Raw genomic sequence first — 24,914 nt, forward strand, 5'->3', positions numbered from 1 at the left:
AATACATTTAGGGGTATAGGTAAGAACACATTACACATGATGCAAAACCAACATTCAGAGGTGTAGGGAAGGAAGACACATGATGCATAAGACATACATTCAGCGGTGTCAGAACAAGGCACATGATGCATCAAAATCACATTCAGAGGTACCGGAGAAAACACATGATGCCTAAAACATTCAGAGGTGTAAGGAAGTAAAAACACATGATGCATAAACCAACACATTCAGAGGTGTAAAATCAAGGTGCGTAATCATATTAAATGCATTACATTTCCTAGCACCACATCACATTGCGCAAAACTCACATTAGGCAATTACCATCACATAGATAATCACATAACAGCCCCATCTAATAAAGGGACTAAAGAGCCCTGTGTCCAGAATGTCAGGGCGTGCTGCCAATGCAGCGCCAGTCACAAAACCTAAACGTTGAAGGTGCCCACTACTTGCTGGGCACCTGAGGACAATCCCAAGCGCCTAAACGGTGCAGCTGCCCACTAATTGCTGGGCAGCTGAGAAATAAACTGTAACAGGGGCTGTCACTAGCCCCTAGAATAGAACTGCGCCAACTGCTGAGCCACACAGGCTCTGAAGACACTCGTGTCCATGTGGGAGCCACACAGGCTCTTGCACAGATATGCCCCATGAGCCTCTCTGGGCTCATAAAACAAATGTGGCGCTGCTGAGCCTCTCTCAGGGCTCAAGAAGAAAAATAACTGTGGCCCCTCGCTGGAGCTACTTAGGCTCTGAATGACTCAACATGTGGGAGCGACCCACTGAGCGCACGGGGCCGCTCTGTCTCGGTGCCCTCGACTGGCACTTCACAAATCGTCTGCTCCCTCATGGAGCGAAAACAGCAATGCAACCATGCCATTGGAGCAGCCCTCTATCAAGCGGTGCTGCTCTGAGGGTCACACCGGCGTGGTGCCTCCACTTCCTTTGCTCCCCCCAGCCAGCTGTACTCACCGGCTCTCTGGGCGGGAGCTTCTCTCAGGATGTGACAGCTCTTTTCCTGCGGGGCTTCCCGGGACTCCTGGGAGCCGAATGTATGACGGTGCAATGCATACCGTCACAACGCATCCCTTTACAACGCATCCCTTACAACGCAAGTTGTTACCACGACTTGCGTTGGGGGTTCCGATTTCGAATAGTATAATTTACTATTCTAACACCAGTCCCCGTGGACCCTAGGGAAGGTGTTGGGATAGTAAATTTACTATTTGTAATCCTTTAGCGCCCTCCAGTGCAATTCGTGGTAACGACTTGCGTTGTAAGGGATGCGTGCTAAAGGTACCGGGTTGTTAAAACTTCATGGTAAACGATGTTTACCCTGGGAGCCCCGCGCTGCCGTCGGCGGCCTCAGCTGCCATCTTCTCTTCACACCCGGCCTCCTCACACACGGCAGCTCTTCGGCCAATCCGAGCACGGCTCAAAGACAAGCCCCTCGTGACGCCACACTTTCTCTCTGCGTTAGGCCAATCCTAGCGCAGCTCACTGGACGAGCCTCTTGCGGCGGGCCAATTGCAGTGCGGCTCTTGCAAACTAGCCTCCCTCAGCGGCCCAATTGCAGCGCAGCCCCTTCGGTCTAGTCAGCGGACCCCGGGGGCTGATGGCGGTGAGCTTCCAGCGGCATACACGGGGTAGGCTCCCTCGGGTTTAAAAATAACAAAGCGAGGTAGGCACTCGCTAAAAAACTCAATAAACGGGGTGGCACCCGTTCACTCGGCACACAAAGGGCAGGAGTGCTTCCCACACGGGATAACCACAGCGCTCTGCCAGAAATCAGGATAAAGCGCCCACGAGGCGCTGGGGAGCCCGGAAATCACTAAAACGCCCCAAAAAAGACCCCCACAGCAAGGAGGGTCCCAGCAGCTGCAGGGCATTAGAGGACAAGGCTTCTAGGGCAAGTGAAGTCTCCCGGCCATCCTCAGGCCAGGCAGAAAGGGCCCCCTGGAAGAAGTCCTCCAGTAGTCCATCAGGTATCCAGGGGCTGGGCAGGACCCAGGGATTTCCCTGGGCCCAAGCAGCAGCACGCCCCTGGTAGGATTCAAGTCAGAAACAAGAACAAATTGTAAGGGGACACAGCCCCTTTTTATACTGTAAATTCCTTTGTCTAAAGGGTGCAGGCAGTTTGAGAACCAGCTAGAACTGGTTATAGGACTTCCTTTCACTGGCCAGGCTAGGGACATCAGACGCACCACAGGGGGTGGAGCCAGCATTGTGTAGGGAAAACCCAGACCCATTCAGGACCCTCAAACCAGACGGTCAATCCACAAGCAGGCCCAGGCTCACTCCTCCCCTCACATCATCATGCTAAACACTCCATTCACCACCGGGGCAGACCCTCCCAGACTCTTGGAGACAGGCTCACCAGTCAGCCTCAGCCAATCACACGCCAGAAACAAATTACACAAATATGCAAACTTCTAAAAGTGGCACTTCTACACTAGACACATTCATGCCCCATATACCATTGCGCAGCATTCAATCTCACGAGTTCGCACATACCAAACTCGCCCCTGCACTCCCCACACATCAGGAACTACCATGGGCATAAATATTCCCCATTCATTCCTATGGGAGGGCAGGTCACTCACCACACATACACAGAGAGCTGACACTCTTTATACTGTACCACAGTGAAAAAGTGTGCAGAGGCCTAAAATCACCAACACCAGGTTCCAGAAACAGGCTAGGAAAAAGCAAAAAAGTCTCGGGGTGAACCTGCCAAAAGGGCCGGGTCCAACTGTTCCTGTTTATTCTTTTTCTTTAGGATGAACGCTAGGGCCTAAACCTCTTTTTGTCACCCTTTCAATGTTTGCTCCATCCCTTTCTTCAGAATACTTAATATCCCACACACGTTATGTAATTCCACCTTCACCTGGCCGCTTACCATATTGTTAATTCATTCAAATATAATTTGTTTTTAAATTACACTAACGTATAGTTCTACACAATAAGGTTTGTTACAATATGTTGCCCCTCAGAGAACAGATTATGAATGAATGAATGAAAAACAATTTTTATCGTGCAACTAATCCCGGTGGGCGTCATTAGGGAAATTAAGCATAGTACTCTCACACACTAGTCAGATAGTATTTGTCCAAAACTTCTTATGATTTTGTTAATCACAATATGCAATGCGTGTCCTTCCCAGTACATCAGTCTTCGACTTTTGGGAACAAAGAAGATTACAGAAGGTGTGCTCATAATAGGAAGAACAATATTGCCTTCTATTTGATATTCGCTTATAACTATACTCACCTGGTGAACCCATTTGGATTTTTACATCCATAAACTATCTCTGATTTCATTTGGTCCTATGCACTTCCATCCTTAGTCAATACTTAATAAATATGGTCACTGATGCCCTATTTAGAGTGGATAGTGTTCCATCGCTTTGCTGTTGGTCACTGCCAAGTAAACCCTGGAGGTGAGGGATGGTGCAAAAAAAAGAAATCACCGCCAAACCTGGGAAAGGACTCCCATTGTATGGGGACCATTGCTTTTACATTTATTAACAGTCTCTCACTTTGAAAGTTTGTTTTTCCAAAAATATAATATGTTTCAAAGGTTTGACAGTCAGCCGTCATGTTTGATGGAGCATTTCAACACACTTTCACAACATTGACAGGACCCGCTGTTGTGACAACTCAAAATTAGATGGCAGTAGGACTCTAGGTCTGCAGGGTGGAAAGTCCTGTGCCATACCGAGAGACTTATCTCTTCCCGAAAATGTCTAAAACCAGGCTCTAAGGATAATGTGCAATTTGCAGAAATATGCTTGGAATTCCACACGTAGTCCTCCAATGACCTTGAAATTAATTTCAAGAGGTAATAGCTAAACAGTTCTGAAAATGTAAGGAAGAGTGGGTACAGCTGCATATTTGTATCAGTGAGAGGGACAGAATATCTTTTTGGTCATGGTTTATGTCAGGCAAAGAATTTAAGAGGAGTTAACAGGCTAACAGCCCTTGCAATTTTGAGAAATGGAACAAGAAGCAACACTTGTCTACAACCATGCACCTACAATATTGAAGACAATATGTTATCACTTTGTGTGCAGGTAAAGAGTTTACTCACTAATGTGGACATGCACTGTTATAGCTGTACATGACTAATCAGTTTTGATGTTTTTATTTTGTTTTACTTCAGGGAGGTTATAGCACAACCGATGAGATGTGCTTTTATTTCATGTTATACTATCCTAGGAACCTGATCGCGGAGTGCTCAAGCAACCCAGATTATGGATCACTGTCACCAACCTTTGGCTTCAATATAAATAGGTATGCCTACATTCTCATTTCCTATGTGATGGAGGTAATCATTGAGGTATTCCTGTCATTTTCTGTAGACAAAAGAATACCTTTCTTGTAGTGCGTACAAGGGGTGCTGCAAATCTTTATGTTTCAGTGTTGATTCTATCATAATGGTTTTCTCTGATTGTTCAAACTCTGTATTTGAGACATATGCTGCTATTGGTACTAGGCCCATTCAAATCAGCACTGGTAGATCTTTCTAGGCTAAACGTCTGTCAAAGCTGTTTCTTCCCATTTGCTGCAGAACAAGAAGCCTATGGATCAAGATGATGTATTCTGAAGATCTGATCCACAACCAGATTCCACAATTGCCCCACTGACTTTGAGACCTAATGCTACAGCTCCATTTTCAACCACCAGCAAAAGGAGAGCGAGAAACTAGGGGGCATATTATCAAGGTAGGTGCTAAAATTATCGCTAGTTTAGCGGCATAAAAATGCCGCTAAAGCAGCGATAATGGGCTTGATAATATGCCCTGGAGGCTTCCAATGGAAGCCCATGCTCACACCAGAACATGCACTTCTATTGGAATTTTTGAAAGGGCATATTATCGAGTCCATTATCACCGCTTTAGCACAGTTTTCTGCCGCTAAACCGGCGATAATTTTTAACGCTGTTCTTGATAATATGCCCCTTGATTCTGTAGGAGGAACATATATGGCACCGCACCTGTAGCCATGAAAGCTACTAATACTACTTCGCTTTTAAGCAGATAGATTTTAATCCGTGAAGCTCTTTCTAACAATGATTACAGATTTACTCAGGGATAGACAAGGTGACTTCCAGGAGACTTTCAATGAAGGCATGACAGTCTTAAACCAAATAATATTAGCCACTGCAGGTTTGGCAACCTTTGTTAATGTTATGTTAATATTAATGTTAATGTTAATAAAATGTATACAGCGCACAAATACCCTCAGGTGATTTTGAGCTAACGGACCAAATAGTGATGTGCTCAACTATACTAATACTGGAATAACAAGGTTTTAAGCTGTTTCCTGAATTCCGGGTGATGGGTAATTTTTCTAAGATATAGCGGGAGGGAATTCCATTCTTTGATGGCATTAAACGCTAAACTCCTTCCACCCCGATTCATCTTAAGGATCCTGGCTGGCTGCATAAGGTAGGCATTTGCTGACCGCAGTGCTCTGTTTGGGGAGTACCATCTAAACAAGTTCTCTTAGAACCTTGGTCCTTCTCTATGTAATACCTTATGTTCAATGCAGAGAGTTTTGAATGTTATTCGCTGGCAGACTGGCAGCCAGTGGAGTTTTCTCATTTCTGAACTTACCGATTGAAATTTTAGAATATCCAGGATCAGTCTTGCCGCCGCATTTTGTACTGCCTGCATCTTCCTAAGAAGGGGAGCCTGGAACTTGATGTACAAACTATTACAATAATCAAGTTTTGACAAAACTAAGGTAGTCACTATTGATTTTCTGCAGGATTTTGGAATAAATGGCAAAACTGTCCTAATCGTATTTATCATATAAAATGAAGACAACACTACTTTAGAGACTTGGGTCTTAAAATTCAACTTTCCATCTATAATGACCCCAAGATTTTTTGTTTTGTCCACAGGTGTAGGGGGAGATCTGAATGTTTAAATACTACGATGGTCTCACAGAGCAGAGAGCTTAAGGGCTCCATCTTATCATAGTTGAAACTAGCTCAATAATAGCTTAAGCCTCATTGACTACCACCATTACCACCAAGCTGTAGAAGCTTGTAAACATAGCTGGTTGCAGTCCTAGAAAACACACCTTAACATCAAGAATGGTGCCTGTCTGGGCCCAGTGATTGTGAACCTTGTGCTAGAAGGTTGTGTCAGAGGGGTTTGCTGACATGTTTAATTGAAATACATATCTGCTCCTCAAGTTCCTCTAGTTCCTGTTGGTAAGATTGCTTTCCATTAAGAGATATTGCATTGACATTGGTCGACCAAAATGCTAGTAATTTGAAATCATGGGTCATTGACCACCTGAAGTACCACAGTAATGGCTTCATGTGCCACTGCTGTTGTAGAAGTTGCTATCTTGTTTGCAGTTGAGGTGCTTCTAGTAATGAAAAACAATTGAATTCAAACTATGGGGTCCATTAGGATGGTGGACGGATCGTCACCGCCATGCAGGTGGTGGCGATCCGTCCGCCATCCTTGCCCATCCGCCACCTTACTTCCCCCCGCATTTTACAATGGCGGGGGGGACCATGGCGGAGGGGAAGACCACGGCGACCACGGCGGAAAAGGCCTGATATGGTGGCGGTGTCTATCAGACACCGCCATCCATATTAGGATGGCCTGGGAGGAATGCCTTTCCGTGGCGGAATTGCCGCCACGCAAAGGCATTTGGTTCCTGCTTTGGGGGCCCGCTGCGGGCCCCCAGGGTGAAGGGGGTGTGTGTGGGGGGTGCACATGGGGGGTACCTATGGTACCCCCCTGTGTTTCACAGCACAACAAGGCAGGCACTGCGCGGTGCCTGTCATGTTGTGCTGTGAAACGCACAACAAGCATTTTCCACATTGCGGCGGATGGTGCTTTAAGCACCGTCAGCCGCAATTTTAAAATGCGGAATGCACCCGCCACTGTGGCGGGTGCATCCTAATTGGGGGCATTGTTCCTACGCCCTTCTGGCGGACGGTACCGGCCCTCGACAGGATGGTAGACAGACTTTGTCCGTCCGCCATCCTAATGGACCCCATGGTTCCTATAAGCATTTTTACTTTGCCTTCCTTCTGCTACCTTCACAAAAAGCAGATTCTTTTCATGGCTGTCCATATCTTCATTAAGTGTTATTTGTCTTCATTAGAAGATTCTCTCTAACTCTAATTCATGTTGGCATCATCATTGTGGGGGAGGATGATAATTACTAAACAAAATTGTGTGTCACAATTTCCACATCCAATCTGTCCTCTCTTTAACTTTTTTTAAGCAACCCTGCTGAATTGAACAAGGTATTGTGGACACCTGAAAATATTTCGCTGGTACAAAAGGTCACCAAGGAATCAACTCAGAATATTATATTGCTACATTTTAATGTAAGTTTTTCAGTTTTCATTTCAGGAATGAGAGAGTTTGTAAGATGTCTTAGAGGGATAGCAATACTGTGACCTGGAGAAATTTAGAGCATGTAATATGTGCACAAATATTCAGGATGAGTAATATGGCATGGACACAATCACCTTTTCCATTGATTCACTTTAATGAGGAGGATGGAGCAATCATACTACTGCCTCATAATCTGTGGTATCAATTTAAGGCCTCTTTAATGTGGAAATACCAGCATATCCACAAGCTAGATTGGACTCATCACCTAGGATGCTCACTGTGGTGTGGAAACACTTGTTAGCATGCAGGTCCCCAAAATGGTAACACCTGTCTGATATCTCTTACAGGCACTGTCAATGTTCAGACATACAACCTGTGCAATTGAAGCTTGTCTCATATTCAATGCACAGATGATGTTTCTTTTCCAACCATCGTATTTCATGCTTCTTCAGAATGAAAGTACAAGTGTTGCCCTTGTTTCCCTCCTCGATATTTTGATAATATTGACTTTTGCTAAAATTAGGTATCTTATGCAAATCTATCTTGAGGGTGCCTTAGGATATCTCCTAAAAAAGGCAAACGGGTTACCAACTGCCATAGTTTGCCTTGTTTCTAGCTGAGAGGTAACACCCTAAAATTAAATTGGGACTCATTGCACCAGAACTTTGCCTAACTACACTATACAGAAAGGGAACATTTGTTTATAAGTTTCAGGCTATCATAGGGTACACCAACACAAAACACCATATTGAAGAGTAAACAAATGATGGAGAGCACCTCCTGAATCCTGAACAGTTTACATGTGGGGCTGCTGGTTTTATGTTGCACTTTACAAATTATGCAGGAATTAGTAGGCAGGTTCTGTGATTAAATTGTATTAATACCATACGTTATGCTAAATTATTTTTGGACACTTATTCATGCCTCATAAAAGAAACAATTGCTACAAATCTTGCATAGACTAATTCCCACACAATTGATAAATTGCCACTGACCCCGGAGTCAAAGGTTTGTGTAAGGTATATACAATGTTGACCAAATCTTACTTCAACATTTATTGCAGTAAATAAACTGCTGCTTTTGTGAGCATTTTAAATCCTTGCTCGCACTCTTTGTCTCTCTCCCTCTCTTGCTCTCTCTCTCTCTCTCTCTCTCTCTCTCTCTCTCTCCCTGCCTCCCTCTCTGACTCTCTCTATCTTTCTTTCTCCCAATAATTCAGAACAAAAGAACATCAAACATTGAAAGATATTTACACTTACAATTTTGTTTACATATTTAGTAACTTTTTTACATGATTGCCTCTAGGAGAGGTCTGCAATGTAAATATGAATCACAATATTTGTATGACTGAACCGTCTCTTTGGGTTTGGAGTTCAAAGGTTGAGGAAAGAGTCTACTACCTGCAAACTCGGTGCATATAAATACATCTTTCTTCTTCCGACCGCTATAGCTGTGCTGGTTGTAAGAACAGGGTTGGAGTATGTGCAAAAATTGTTTTTTATTTATATCAAGAAATCATTCTCCTTAAAAGCAGTTTATAATCAGATTGATGGTATTAGGTTTCCCTAGGAAGTACAAATTGAGATTTGAAAATTAGTTATGCCTGGTGCTGAGAGAGGGTCACCATCTGGCTTTTGTGAATTTTGAAAAAAGATTGAGAGGGCTATTGATTGATTTATGTGTATATGAGAAAATATCATAGACAGCATTAAAGAGTGACTCCCAAGAATGGTCTTATCTCGATAAATAATGCATAACAGTTTGATCCTCTGACTTTGCCTGAAGCTTAATCACTTTCCAGAGAGATGTGATCATTATCACCAAAGTCAGTGTTTATTTTAGAATGATCATGCCACAACTGTGCATGGGCTGATAGAAACAGTTTTGGTTGTACAGCATGATGATCTTTGAGAAAGCCGGTGTCCTGACTAAAAGAAGTATGGACAACATGGAGATGTTATGTGTAGTGTAATGACTCAAAAGTGATCTCTTATCAAACAAGGCTGAATATATTACTTTGCAAGGAGTCATAAATGTAGTGCAACCACATCTCTCTGGCATGATAGGGAATATTTACAATGTGAAAGACACTACACGCAGAACTTCCTTGATTTCCTATCATAGGAAGCATTTGTTAAATATTGTATGATTACCATTAACATTTCCATCTTTCTGAGGAAAGCTTAAGTGTCCATGATGTAGGACCTCTGGACTCAGACAGTCAGGCTGAGAGAGAGCTCAAGTTGTGGAAGAATAGTATTCCCTGGTTTCTGAATAGCATGTACAGTATGCTAGGAAGTCTTATAAAATGTGACAGAAAGAATGAACAGGCCAGGATACCACATCTCCCTTGCTCCAATGAGAATGCCCAATGAGAATGATCATGGATGCCAAAGTCCAGAACATCTTCAACAGAATGGACGGGAGGCATATAATGATGACCCTAACAATCATATTCTACCAGGACACCCAAAACTGATGATCACAGGCATGGTGTTTTGTTTTTGCAGAAAGTAGACCATCAAGACATTCAGTCAACATTTTACAGATATTGCAAACTATCTGCTTCCTCATTGCATAAGCCTGGGAGATGATAGATTGCACGGAGAACACTGTGTCAACCTATTGGTCTTACCTAGAAAAAGTGATCTACCTTGTTCCCTTCTGCTCCACCTAAACCATTGGATTTTTTCCCAGAAGCTTTCAAAGCAATATGTGAAGCACCAAACTGATATATTTGAGCATCGGTATGATTAAAAAGTAAAAGATCCCAATGGGCATCAAAGATTTTTAGCATTTGAACTCTGTTTTGCTGCCTATACTTTAGGGGAGGCTTCCCTAAATAACGTGTCTTGAATTTGCAGTAGCTCCATAAAGAACATTTTCATTGGGTTTTTGAGGTCCATTCACCAGCCTAAAATATGAAACGCTTTAGACCACATTACAATTCTGTTTTCACATTTCATCAAAGCCTGTGCCCACTGGAGTTCACCACATTCTTCCAAATGCTCATATGCAAGTGGAGGTTTGTGATCAAAGAGGTGTAACACAACATCATGCTTAATAGAGAAGCAATTATTCTTGCCAAAGGAAATTGTTTGAATCTGATGCCTTGGGTCCCTCTCTGAAACATAGGCCTTTCAAAGGAAAGTGGATCAAGTCATTAACAGAATAATCTTTCCTAAAGACTGCATCTCAGTCTGAGACATCACAGCCAAACGCTACCACCCCAAGACATCTGTAATGTAATTGACCAGAGGTCAATCATCCAGATCTGGAAACATGTATATACCTTGTAACTGAAGACACACTGCTGCCACCTCATAGTAAACTGTGAATACACAGAGTGTCTATTTCAATCTGAAAGCTAGAAACATTAATTGAAAATAATCCTGTCCCACCACAAAGTGCAGAAATGGTCAGAGACACTGTCTGACAGGAATGTGCATTTTGGTATAAGCAAAGAGTCCTGGTAGATGGTTACTGAGATCAATATGGCAGTCCTTATTTATTCTCTCAGTCTTGATTTGGTGAGAAACCTTAGATGTAGAATTGGTCTATTACTTCATACTACTGTTTTCCTGTAAGCTAGAGAATCTCTGCAGTAATCTTCATGTTCTTGCAATTGATGGAGTGTCACATTTGCCTCTCTATTTGCCTGGTAAGTAACATCTGCCATGTGATTGAACACCAGATGGCCGACTGTGCAACATGCTACCCTGTGTGGCATTTCCACAGAAAACAAATAAACTCCAGATCACAACCTTCAACTTTCAAGAGCATCCAATATCCTTTTCCCGGTTGGTATGGTTATCTTGAACCCGCCTTCCAACAGGGTGCTGTGAAGCAGGGGTTATTTGAACCCGACATTTACATCCCTAATGTCATTCTATTGAAAGTTGAAGGTCATATTAGTTTCTTCTCTGAGTGTTTCACACATGTGGGGAACACATCCATTTCTTATATGCCTACGGACAGCACTGTCTTTATTGCTTGTTCTCATTTGATTAATTTCTTCAGCTGTACACAGACATGACAAGGTAGTGTCAGAAAGACAGGTTCCTGTTGCCCAGCTGAGCCTCAGACCATACTTCTGATTACCTCAAACAAGAGTAACTCTGAACTACTACTGCAAGAGCACCTCTAGCCTCTTGTCATTAAGTAAGCATTGAATAAAATATTCCATAATATCCAATCTATTTCTTCCTAGTCTGCTCAGAAAGCAGTTGTCAGTAGTCCTTCATAGACCTTCTTTCTCAGGATATTCCATAATAAAATGTGTCATTAGGTGCTGCAGTACCATGACTTCTGGGGAGCCTTTTGGAAAGGGGCGACCATTCGGTCCCCCCGAACGTATGGTGGAGTACCACGATCCCCCCGGGAAGCCATCTTGGGCGGGAGGCGAGTCTCGGCTGGTATGCCCGAAGCGGCGTAGCCGGGGCGCGCCTTTTCCCGCCCTGGAGTGGGTTGTCCTAGACACTGACGCACTCGGCCACGCCCACGGAGGCGGGCGGGGGCGGGTTGACGCCCGCCCTGAAGACGGATAAAAGAAGCAACAAGCCAAGAAAGCATCCTCTTGTTCCTATGCTCTGAAGCTGCACCTCCCCGCTGCACGTGAGCTCGAGACGGAACGAAGAGCCAATTTTGAGCGTTGTAATCTTTCTTTTTGTCTTACAGATATCCCGTCTGAGAATGCCTAAGAAAGTCGGAAAGCGGGTCAGTACCGATCAGATGCTCCGCATGCTCATGAAGGAGGTAGCCGATTTGAAGAAACAGATGGCGGCTAGGAACGGGGAGGGAGGACCGAAACGGCCTTTGCCGGGAGTATAGGCAAGAGGTCCAGAAGGGGGGCGCTTGGGGGGGAAACCCCGGTTCCTGATACCCCACTTGAGGAGCCAACCCCGGTGCCGAAGGAGGGGAATCCGATCCCCGTGGTGGTCACCCCCGTGACCGGGGGAGATATGCCTCCCGAGTTAGCGGCACAATTGGCAGCGTGGTTGGGAAAAGATTGCGAGGGCACCACGGCTGACGACGCCCGGGCAGTAATGAGACAACTGCGGGAATCTAGGGAGGCTGTTACCCCGCCAGTTCCGGCGGGGGTAAATGCAACAGGCCCAGGTTCGGCGGCAAATGCAGCTTCTGGTTCAGGTAAGCGGCCATTGCCGATCGCGGGGGAAGGGTCTGTACCTTCACGAAGGGAGAAGGTGGCTCAACATGTTCCACTGGAAATTAAGGAAAAGATTTGGGCGAATAAGTATGTTAATATTTTTTCTTTGCTTACCGACCATTACTGGATGGAGCATGTTAAGAGCCAAAAGGAGCTCATGCATCCGAGTGTTTGGCGCGCAAAAATGGCCGCCTTTAAAGTTGACGAAAACATTGGTACTTGGGGCAGAGCGTGGGGCATTTTTACCTCCATCATGGGTGAGCGCAGGCCCGAGTTGCTGACCGAGTTGCCTATTTATCAATCGCGTATCATGGAGTATTCCGTAGCGTATGGGGGCAATCAGTGGTTCTGCTATGACAATATTTTTAGAAAAGCTAAGGAACACGACCCAGTTCTGACTTGGGATTGTTACGACTCCGTGTCATGGCAAAAAATGGAGAGTACTGGAATGTTAAAAGTGCCATTGTCAGGGAGTAACGGGGGTGAATCTTCCCGCCAATACTCTGGGACACCCTTTCGGACGGGTGCAGGTAGCGAGTACCACTCGAAGCCGAGTAGCAACGCAGGTAAAAGGGGGATCTGTTGGAATTTTAACAGAGGTAAATGTACGAGGCCCCAGGGGTCATGCAAGTTCAGACATGAATGTGGGGGGTGTGGGCAGCCATCGCATCCTGAGTCCATGTGCAGAGCCAAAACGGGTGATAACGGTGGTAAGGGAAGCACCAAACAGGTCTGAAATAGTCCGAGGGGCGACTTTACCTACTCCGATTGATACCATGGCAATGATTCCTTGGCTCAGTGAATACCCGGATCATGCTTCCGCTGGGGTGTTGCAGAACGGGTTTTCATATGGTTTCCGCATCCCAGTGGGGGATTTTCAGGGTGTAGCTAACTGTACGAATCAACTATCGGTCTTACAGCATTCGGCTGTGGTACAGGCAAAGATTGGGAAGGAGGTGACTCGAGGTCGTGTCGCCGGTCCATTTGACTTGCCACCGGTTGATAATTTTGTTTGTTCCCCTCTAGGGGTGGTCCCCAAGAAGGACCCAGGTGAATTTCGGCTGATACATAACTTGTCAGCCCCACGTGGTCTTTCCGTGAATGATGCGATAGACCCGGAAGTGTGTTCGGTGCAGTACGCATCTTTCGATGAGGCCGTCACCATGTTGAATCGCCTGGGGCCCGGGGCGCTGATGGCAAAATCAGATATCGAGTCAGCGTTCCGGTTGCTCCCGGTACACCCAGACGATCAGCGTCTCCTTGGTTTTAGGTTTCAGGGTCGCTATTACATGGACAGATGTATGCCAATGGGGTGTTCTATATCTTGTGCCTATTTTGAAATGTTCAGTTGTTTTTTGCAATGGGTCTTCACAAAGAAGACGGGTTTTCAGCATGTTATGCATTATCTCGATGACTTTTTGTTCTTGGGGGCAGCCGGGGATCCAGAATGTGGACAGGCTTTGAATGAATTTTGTGTCTTGATGAACCAATTTGGTGTGCCATTGGCGCCAGGTAAGACCGTGGGTCCCTCGACTTCCCTCGAGTTTCTGGGGATCGAGCTCGACTCGGTTGAGGGTTGTTTTCGACTACCGAAAGGAAAGGTGAAAAAATTCAGGGCATCCCTTGAAACATGTATCAGTGAGACTAAAGTAAAACTGCATCAATTACAACAAGTGGTGGGCCAGTTGAATTTTGCCCTGAGAGTAATGCCGATGGCCCGCCCCTTTTCCCGCTCGATTGCACAAGCCATGGTCGGCCTGAAGGAGGGTCATCACCGCACGAGGCTCTCGGCAGAGGTTCGCCAGGACATGCGCATTTGGTTGGCATTTCTGGCGGATTTCAATGGTCGAATTGTCTGGATAAAACCGGCGGTGTCCTCTGAGGAGCTGGGGCTGTGGACAGATTCGGCGGGGAGTATAGGTTTTGGCGCCATATTCAGCACACAATGGACGGCTCAAAAATGGCCGTCATGGTGGCATGAGTGCGGATTGACGAGGAACATTGCTTTTCTCGAACTTTTCCCTATTTTGGTGGCCCTGAAAACTTGGCCTGAGGGGTTTCGGGATCAGTCTGTGGTGTTTTGGTCTGACAACATGACCGTGGTGGAGAGTATCAATAGTCAGGCAGCACGTTGCAAATGGATGCTGAGGCTGCTTAAAGAAATTGTGTTATTGTGCATGCAGTTGAATGTGCTCTTTAGGGCAAGACATGTCCCGGGGGTATTGAACGAAGCGGCTGATGCGCTTTCTCGTTTCCGTATGCAGGCCTTTTGGGGTTTTCTGCCCGCAGCGGACCCGGTGGCTGCACCCTTTCCCGAAGCTCTCTGGTCTCTCGGTGCCCCGAACTACAAAACCTCGTGGGAGAGAGTTTAGCGCCCAGGACAAGGAAGGCATACGAAGGGGCGTTCCGTTCCTATTGGTCCTTTTTGGGTTCTGCTAGGGGGGAGCTTTGGGGCCAGGAGGAGCTTGTCGTTAAATTTTTGCTGTCTTTACATCAGGCAGGCAAATCAGTAGCTACGGCCCAGAGGCATCGGGCCGCCATTTCCTTTATGGCAAGGGCTCATGGGATCCAGGACCCGACAGCGTCTTTCGTAGTCCAGAAAGCGCTACGGGGGTGGCAACGCCTTGAGGGTCGCAAAGCAGATGAGAGGCGCCCGATAGGTCTGGATAGGTTTGCCCTGTTATTATCCATACTCCCTGCAACGTGTTCATCACAGTATGAGACAGTGTTATTCAGAGCCGCTTTTGCGCTAGCATTCCATGGGGCTATGCGGGTAAGCGAACTAGTGGCGAGGAACAAGCGGGATACGATGGGGGGACTGTGCCGAGAGCACGTTCAGGTCAAGGGGGAGACAATGACTGTCTCGTTTGTCAGGTCCAAAACCGATCAGGGTGCGTTTGGGGACTGCATAATCATACAGAGGATTCCCGGGTCCCCCATGTGCCCTGTGGTTTGCGTAGAGGAATATTTAGCGCAGAGAGTGGCATCATGGGGGGGGACCTTTTTGAGACACGCTGACACCACCCCACTGACAAGGTTTCAGTTCCAGCGGGTGCTTGCGATGTCGATTTCGGCCGCGGGCTTGAACCCCGGCGAGTTTGGGACCCATTCCTTTCGGATAGGGGCTGCTACAGAGGCTACAGCTAGGGGTCTGAGCGTGGAAGAAGTAAAACGTGTGGGGCGTTGGTCCTCGAACTGTTATAAAAGGTATGTGCGGTTGCACATGTTATGAAGCCGTAATGATGTACTCACGCTTCTTGTTTTTTGTTTGGTTTTCAGTTGCGCAAGCCTACGAGGCGGGGCGGACTGTGCAGTCGACCCGACACCTGGGGACCAGCGGTCAGACATCACCGGCTGTGAAAAAGGAGGTGTGGGTCGTGGGCCACTCATACGTGAGGCGTGCCGCGGACGTATTCAAAGCAGGTGACATGATTCACGTGGCTGGGGAATACGGGTACAGTGTGTCCTTCTACGGTAAGGGCGGGCTCTGTATTGACCAGTTTCAATCCTTTTTCGAGGGTTTGTTAGGGCGGACAAGGTCACCGCCGTCTATAATCATAGTCCATCTTGGGGGCAACGATTTGGTGGCCACTGGTAGACGACTTCTTCTTGAGGCAATGCTTTCTACAGTAAGTTGGTTGGCAAGAAGAGTTCCAGGGTGCACAATTGCATGGTCCCACATGATCCCACGAAAAGTGTGGTGGGGGGCTATTTCTGTTTCTGCTCTGAATCATTCAGTAAGGAAAATAAATAACAAAGTGAGTAGATTGTTTCGTTCAAGTACACTGCATTCTGTTTCGCATGGTTGTATCAAAGGGGACAGTATGTATTTGGGGGACGGTGTTCATTTGTCCCGGGTGGGGAATGAGTTACTCATAGGAGACCTCATAGCTTGGTTAAAGAGTTTATAACATGACCTTTTAGGCAGGAGTTGTTGTGGGGGGTCCGGATAGCCGGTCAACTATCCGGCCTGTGGCGGTAAGGTCATGATCGGTGAGCAGTAATTGGAAGATCCCTATGGGGGGGCGTCACCCATTACGGATGGGAGCGCTCGGGGGAGGTGGCCATTGGCCCCTCAACGGGGAGGCGGTCCCGTCTAAGGATAGGCCGCCGGAAGGAAAGGAAAGGTGGTCAAGGCCCCTTCCTGGATAGGAGGGGCTACGGGCCCTCCTGGGGAATTTCCCGGGGCCAGGACATCTGCGACGGCAGATGGGTAAGTTGTGTGGGGTTCGGGAGGGGGTTTACGCTACCTCTTAGACACCTCACACGAGTCCTCGGACGACCGTTAAATGGCGTCGAGTTCATTGGGGCCCCCGTCAAGTCCAAGGGAAATTGGTAGATGCACTTGAGGTACGCCTCTGTGCGGTTGGTCCTCTCACAAGTGAGGGTTGTATTTCTGGTTTAGGGATCTGACACCGGTTACGACCTTGCCGTTGGCCCTTAACGTTAGGATGTACAATTTCAAGTCAAATGTTTTGTAGGATGTTAGATCGGCTAGGAGAATCTTTGTATTAGAGATCTGTTAAGGTTAGCCAAACATCGTAATGTGGAAATGAAATTGTACATAATATGAAACTGTTATTTTAATGTTTTGATTTTGTTTCATATTTTAATAAATACGGCCGGGAGGGTCACTCCCTCCCGCCTTCCAAAAGTTCAGAACCGTTTCCGTTTTCCCATCCTTGGGGATTGTGTTGAGAGGGGGTGGCGGGTATCTCAGCCATATGGAAAGGGGCGACCATTCGGTCCCCCCGAACGTATGGTGGAGTACCACGATCTCCCCGGGAAGCCATCTTGGGCGGGAGGCGAGTCTCGGCTGGTATGCCCGAAGCGGCGTAGCCGGGGCGCGCCTTTTCCCGCCCTGGAGTGGGTTGTCCTAGACACTGACGCACTCGGCCACGCCCACAGAGGCGGGCGGGGGCGGGTTGACGCCCGCCCTGAAGACGGATAAAAGAAGCAACAAGCCAAGAAAGCATCCTCTTGTTCCTATGCTCTGAAGCTGCACCTCCCCGCTGCACGTGAGCTCGAGACGGAACGAAGAGCCAATTTTGACCCACCCACCAGCCCCTGAGGACAGCTAGTTGTTTTGAAATGAAGTTTTGATGTGGTAACTCTCTTTTCTTACAGGTTGTGACGATTGTTGTGATAATTTTTGAGTATGCAATAAAGATGGTCACTTTCAGTATGTTTTGCAAATAAAGTATTTTGCAGTAGTATTGATCAGTAATCATGCTTTTAATAGGCTATAATTGTTTTGTAATTTAGTAATTTAGGTAGATTTGTCGTATTTATTGTCGGGCGGTAAGGTCATGATCGGTGAGCAGTAATTGGAAGATCCCTATGGGGGGGCGTCACCCATTACGGATGGGAGCGCTCGGGGGAGGTGGCCATTGGCCCCTCAACGGGGAGGCGGTCCCGTCTAAGGATAGGCCGCCGGAAGGAAAGGAAAGGTGGTCAAGGCCCCTTCCTGGATAGGAGGGGCTACGGGCCCTCCTGGGGAATTTCCCGGGGCCAGGACATCTGCGACGGCAGATGGGTAAGTTGTGTGGGGTTCGGGAGGGGGTTTACGCTACCTCTTAGACACCTCACACGAGTCCTCGGACGACCGTTAAATGGCGTCGAGTTCATTGGGGCCCCCGTCAAGTCCAAGGGAAATTGGTAGATGCACTTGAGGTACGCCTCTGTGCGGTTGGTCCTCTCACAAGTGAGGGTTGTATTTCTGGTTTAGGGATCTGACACCGGTTACGACCTTGCCGTTGGCCCTTAACGTTAGGATGTACAATTTCAAGTCAAATGTTTTGTAGGATGTTAGATCGGCTAGGAGAATCTTTGTATTAGAGATCTGTTAAGGTTAGCCAAACATCGTAATGTGGAAATGAAATTGTACATAATATGAAACTGTTATTTTAATGTTTTGATTTTGTTTCATATTTTAATAAATACGGCCGGGAGGGTCACTCCCTCCCGCCTTCCAAAAGTTCAGAACCGTTTCCGTTTTCCCATCCTTGGGGATTGTGTTGAGAGGGGGTGGCGGGTATCTCAGCCATATGGAAAGGGGCGACCATTCGGTCCCCCCGAACGTATGGTGGAGTACCACGATCTCCCCGGGAAGCCATCTTGGGCGGGAGGCGAGTCTCGGCTGGTATGCCCGAAGCGGCGTAGCCGGGGCGCGCCTTTTCCCGCCCTGGAGTGGGTTGTCCTAGACACTGACGCACTCGGCCACGCCCACAGAGGCGGGCGGGGGCGGGTTGACGCCCGCCCTGAAGACGGATAAAAGAAGCAACAAGCCAAGAAAGCATCCTCTTGTTCCTATGCTCTGAAGCTGCACCTCCCCGCTGCACGTGAGCTCGAGACGGAACGAAGAGCCAATTTTGACCCACCCACCAGCCCCTGAGGACAGCTAGTTGTTTTGAAATGAAGTTTTGATGTGGTAACTCTCTTTTCTTACAGGTTGTGACGATTGTTGTGATAATTTTTGAGTATGCAATAAAGATGGTCACTTTCAGTATGTTTTGCAAATAAAGTATTTTGCAGTAGTATTGATCAGTAATCATGCTTTTAATAGGCTATAATTGTTTTGTAATTTAGTAATTTAGGTAGATTTGTCGTATTTATTGTCGGGCGGTAAGGTCATGATCGGTGAGCAGTAATTGGAAGATCCCTATGGGGGGGCGTCACCCATTACGGATGGGAGCGCTCGGGGGAGGTGGCCATTGGCCCCTCAACGGGGAGGCGGTCCCGTCTAAGGATAGGCCGCCGGAAGGAAAGGAAAGGTGGTCAAGGCCCCTTCCTGGATAGGAGGGGCTACGGGCCCTCCTGGGGAATTTCCCGGGGCCAGGACATCTGCGACGGCAGATGGGTAAGTTGTGTGGGGTTCGGGAGGGGGTTTACGCTACCTCTTAGACACCTCACACGAGTCCTCGGACGACCGTTAAATGGCGTCGAGTTCATTGGGGCCCCCGTCAAGTCCAAGGGAAATTGGTAGATGCACTTGAGGTACGCCTCTGTGCGGTTGGTCCTCTCACAAGTGAGGGTTGTATTTCTGGTTTAGGGATCTGACACCGGTTACGACCTTGCCGTTGGCCCTTAACGTTAGGATGTACAATTTCAAGTCAAATGTTTTGTAGGATGTTAGATCGGCTAGGAGAATCTTTGTATTAGAGATCTGTTAAGGTTAGCCAAACATCGTAATGTGGAAATGAAATTGTACATAATATGAAACTGTTATTTTAATGTTTTGATTTTGTTTCATATTTTAATAAATACGGCCGGGAGGGTCACTCCCTCCCGCCTTCCAAAAGTTCAGAACCGTTTCCGGTTTCCCATCCTTGGGGATTGTGTTGAGAGGGGGTGGCGGGTATCTCAGCCATATAGACACTGCTGTCCTGGCCAAGTAATTTGATGTAACACTTAAGAAAAGAATACATTTGATATCTTAAATGTTTGATTTACACAAGTGTGAAATAGTCATTCAAAAGAAAAAAGGGCAAGCTCCTCTCTTGGCACAAGCAGGACGTTCAATTAACAAGTTTCCAAAGGTGCTGAACTGGATATTATTTAAAATGGGCTTGTCGACAACAATGATAGGCAGAAGAACAGAAGGAGGGGTAGGTTGCAGGTACCACGACCAGCATGTTTATATGTGTAGAGGAAACATCTGAGGTGGTAGAAGCGGAAGCATTGGACTTCTACGGCATGTCTGTCAGGAGTGATTTTCTACTAGTATTGAGCCTACAAGTCTGGATAGCGGTACCGTTTAGAGCTATATGATGAAATAAGGTAAATCAAGACAAATCTGAGATTCTGAAAATGGGATTTCACTGGACGCATGAAAATATGCAGTAAACAGTATGAATTATATCGGTGTTAAACCTACACCGAATTGTAAGGTATCAAGAGATGCAAATTATAATGGGGGACCTTACCCATTCATTGACCACACTCCTTTTGCAGGAAAGTAGATACCCTTATGTCTTCATTTTTATATGGGGATTCAAATAACTAAAACAATCAATAATATGAGAACAGTGAGCTTTTCCCAATATCCTATTTTAGTATTGGCTTGCACTATGTAAGAACCCCCCATGTTTAAATATGTAATTTGAGATAAAGTGCTCATTTTAGTATCACTCCAACATTTAGATCTCAAACACTATCCCAATCACATTAAATACCAAGGTTTTCTGATCTAGGCAATGTATGGATAGATGTTCTGAAAATTTTTGAGTTACAAAATCAAATGGTTATGATCACTTTTAGGATAGTTTTAGTGACATTCAAATACCTATGTATCGTTGTGAATCAAAATCCAATTTTTCTGTTGGGTATATTAAGAGAATATTTACATTTTTCAGCAGATGAATGACGTGTTTGATATCCCACATACTTAATTTTATAAATATCTATCAATATATCCAATCTTCAACAAAAGGAGGTGTTTGATCAGGCCCCTAAGGCAGGGTTATTCCCTAATTTTTTGCCCTCTTGCTCCTATTTTTCTGACTTGTTTTTGTTGGCTCTAGGACTCTGGGCACTTTACCACTGCAGATCAGTGCTAAAGTGCATGTCCTCTCTGAAAATTGTGATTATGATTGGTTATCTATAATTGGCATATTTGATTTACTAGTACGTCTCTAATAAAGTGCACACTGTTTGCCCAGGACTTGCAAATCCAATGCTATTAGTGGGCCTGCAGCACTGGTTGTGCCGCCCACTGCAGTGTTTTGAAGTGCAGTTTTAAAGTACAATGTCGATCTTGCGGGAAACAACCATTGCAACACAGTCATTGCAATGCACTCATTACAAAGCATGTCACTACAACGCATGCAATGACAGCGCATGTCACTACAATGCATGTCATTACAATTCATTACCCCTACACTATTTGACACTTACCCTACTGTTGCACTCTATGGAGTGGGAATAGTAATTTTTACCCCTACACTATCCAACACTTACCCTACTGTTGCCCTAAAAGTATTATGCGTTGTAATTGTATGCATTGTAGTGGTATGCATTGTAATGGAATGTGTTGTAAATGTAGTTTCTTAAAATGAGTTGTGATGCCATGCGTTGTGAAATCATGCACTGTAATGGAGCTAAAAACTCTCCTGTTTAATAAATAGTAACCTTTTGAGGGCATCTTCTGTTTTCCAGCGCCTGGATGCCTCAGGGCAACTGCAGCGCTCTACAAATCCTATTTTCATTTCATTTCATTTCATTTCATGTTGCGATGTAAAAACCGCCCTGTAAAGGCATGCGTTGTAAATGTTTGGGTTGTAACGCATCCTATTCGATCTTGCAAGTGTACCCAAGTGCAGGTTTAAACTACCATGTCGATCAGGCAAGTTTACCCTCTTGCCAGGCCCAAACCTACCCTTTCATCACATGTAAGGTACCACTAAGGTATGCCCAAAGTAGCCTCAAGGGCAGGGTGCAGTGTATGTGAAAAGTAGGACATGTATTGGTGTGTTTTAAATGCCCTGATAGTTAAATACTTCTAATTCCTTTTTTCACTATTTCAAGGATTAACTCTCCCATAGGTTATCCTTGGAGCTACCTTGTCACACTCTACACGTGTAACTTTCATATGGGAAGAGATGGAGATTTGAAGATTGGGCTCATTGAGCTCAGAATTTAAACACAAATCTTTTAGTAAAGATGATTTTAAAATTGTGTGTTTGAAAAGGCCGCTTTTAAGAAGTGGGCATGTTCTTGTTTAACCAGACTGTGCCCCTCCCTGCCTGTGGAATCACAATCTGGTTTAGTCTGATTGGGGCCTGTTTGTGCTTTCACTCTAAAAAGTCACACACAGGGAGTTGAGGCGTGTCCCACATATCCTGAGTGCCCATCAACAGGCTGACCCCTGAATGTGGCTGTGTCTGGCCTCCCACAATGTTGTCTCTAACCCCTGAAATGTGTATGGAGCCAAGGCAGGGCAAGGCAAGAGCTTGTCGACAACAAATTATTTGCTTTGAAGTATGCCTACTTCAAAGGCCAAAAGGGGTATAAATATTGGACCTAAAACCCCAGACTTTTAGAACTCTTTTGGACTGAGGATTCTCCCAAGAAAGAGAGCTGAAGAGCTGTCAAGAGGAATACTGTCCCCTTGCTTTGTGTTACTTTGCTGGGTTGGCCTGCAGTTAATGCTTCTGTCTGTGGCGAGTGAAAGGACTGGACCTTGCTTTTGAATCCTGCTTTCCAAGTTTCTCCAAGGGCTTGTGTGTGCTTGTCTCCTATTAAGAAGTCTCAGCAACACAAAAGAAAACCTGCTGCTGGACTCTGTCACCTGTGAGTCTTGCCCTTGCCTGATATGCCTTCCACCAGTCAAAGGGCCTCAGAGGTGGATTCTGCAACTGATCTGTGTAATAACTGGATAGAAGCAACACAAAGCTGTGCAAAGCATCTTGGAGCCAACGCTGGATAACACCAAGCCACACCAAGTTCTGCCGCACAGCTGACAGCTCTTCGGAAACCGATGCCAGATGGAGCAAAGTCCTGCCGTGCAGCTTCTCAGAACCGATGCTGAGTGATGCGAACCCTCACCAAGTCCCACCACACAGCTGACAGCCGATGACGTAAAGCCCCTCGAAGCCGCGCAAAGCTTCAATGCTCAGCATCTCAGAACCAACGCTGGACGACCCAAAGCCTTGCAAAGCAATCCACCATCCCCAGTCCAAAAGACATCGTACCTATGCTCCAAGTTTTCCACGGCAACCCCCGCTGACCAGAACCGTCTTGAATTTTGATGCATCACTTCCCCTTACATTCCACACAACCCATCCCCTGTGTGCAGCAGAACTGATGCATCGCCTCCCAATGGGATTCCAGAACTTACACATAGCTGTGTTTTCCGATGCTTCCCTCCTCTGCAGCTGTTTTTCCTTGCGGCTTTTGATGCATCTAAGGTACTTTGAGTAAAATCACCACATGCATAGAGTTTATAATCAGAATTGCTTAAACCTTTAAAAAGTTATATTTGGAGTTATGTATGTTGGATTTTTGTTGTTTTGGTCTTGTTTGGCTTAGATAAAGTGTAGTTTAGTTCCTATATTCCCAATAGGCTCTGCGCATTGGAATAACAAACAGCAGTATAGACGTAGGACTGAGGTCATCTAGATCTCTACTGACTATGTTAGACTTAATTAGTTTTGCCAGCTAGCTCAGAGGTCACTAGAAACTTTCTCGAATGTTCAGGAAAGGGTTAACCGTCCTGATTTAGACATGAAGGGGATTAGTTTCTGACAACCGCATGAACATGACAATTTTGCTCCCTCAGAATAAAGAGTATATCTCTAGAGTCGTTTGAAAACAATAGACAACTATTTCACTCAGTCAATCGTGCATGCTTAATTTCACCAGAGTGCAGAGAAATAGAGAGACGGGCGTTTTCAATAAAAGGTGTTATTTTATTCAGCAGTCTTCTTTCTCATGCAAGAGAAATGAATTGCCACAATTGCAATACTGGTTATAAAGTAAAGTGCGTACAGTAAAAGTAATATTATGAAATAATACTGTAAAAGCATTGATATGGTTTCTTAGCCATATGATATTTAAAATGGATAAAATATATACATACATAAAAATATTGACTAACAAACTCAACTGGTGCTTCTAAGATACGCCTACCCCGGTGTACCTGACTTAAGCCTAATACGTGGGAAGGAGTAAGTAAGTTGCAGATTTAAGTTAAGTTAGGTTTTTGCCAAAAATCTGAATCAAGAATTCCCTCTATGGTTTTAATGTAAATGTAAATTGATACTTGTATAGCGCACTACTCACCCACAAGGGTCTCAAGGCGCTTGTACTAATACCGCTGTGGAACCCATCCTGGATTTCCTTGTGAGATGTCCACTCCTGGGCACCCCCAGGGTGGAGGCCAGGCATCCTTAGCGTTGTGGGGGCCGTTGTGGAGATTAAGCAAGCTATTGCCCAGAGTTGCAGAGTGGGACTCCATGGTTGGAATAGGCACCGAGGCGAGAATTATCAGGTCCGTGGAATTTTGAGCCCAAGACCCGCAGAGGCAGGGAATTGAACCCTGATCCCAGGCTAGACCTCTGCATCAGGGTCTGCCGCTCTAACCATTGAGACACACTTCTCCACCTTGGTTATAGAATGAAGGAGGTCTTGTATCCCGTTTCTCAGGACTCGATCTCCCAGCAACCCACGAGGGTGACTTGGGAACACCGGAGCTGGATTTTCTCGGCTGGAGAAAAAGACAGCGTCTCTCTCAGTGTGTCAAAGGGAGGGGCGGTTTCCTTCAGCTCTAGCAGCAGCTAGGCTCCCGGGCAAGTAGAATGTCGATCTGCTCCCACCACCATGTGTTTGCTTAAGGCAACGTTGGTATATTTATACCTGAAAGTGCCGGGTTTGATGTAAG

The 24,914-nt window shown here is 46.0% G+C and overlaps 1 protein-coding gene across 1 annotated transcript in view; it reads left to right on the top strand.

Annotated features, from left to right (window-relative positions):
* The window catches only part of LOC147700822 (putative DBH-like monooxygenase protein 2), a 166,927-nt gene that overhangs the window by 120,146 nt on the left and 21,867 nt on the right, over positions 1-24,914 (top strand). The window contains exons 11-12 of the mRNA XM_086929742.1: positions 4,159-4,289; positions 7,253-7,358. Coding sequence (XP_086785868.1) covers positions 4,159-4,289; positions 7,253-7,358 — 237 coding nt within the window. The remainder of the gene's footprint in view (positions 1-4,158; positions 4,290-7,252; positions 7,359-24,914) is intronic.

The sequence above is a fragment of the Lissotriton vulgaris genome, chromosome 7, assembly GCF_964263255.1.
Source record: "Lissotriton vulgaris chromosome 7, aLisVul1.2, whole genome shotgun sequence".
Classification (NCBI taxonomy): Eukaryota; Metazoa; Chordata; class Amphibia; order Caudata; family Salamandridae; genus Lissotriton; species Lissotriton vulgaris.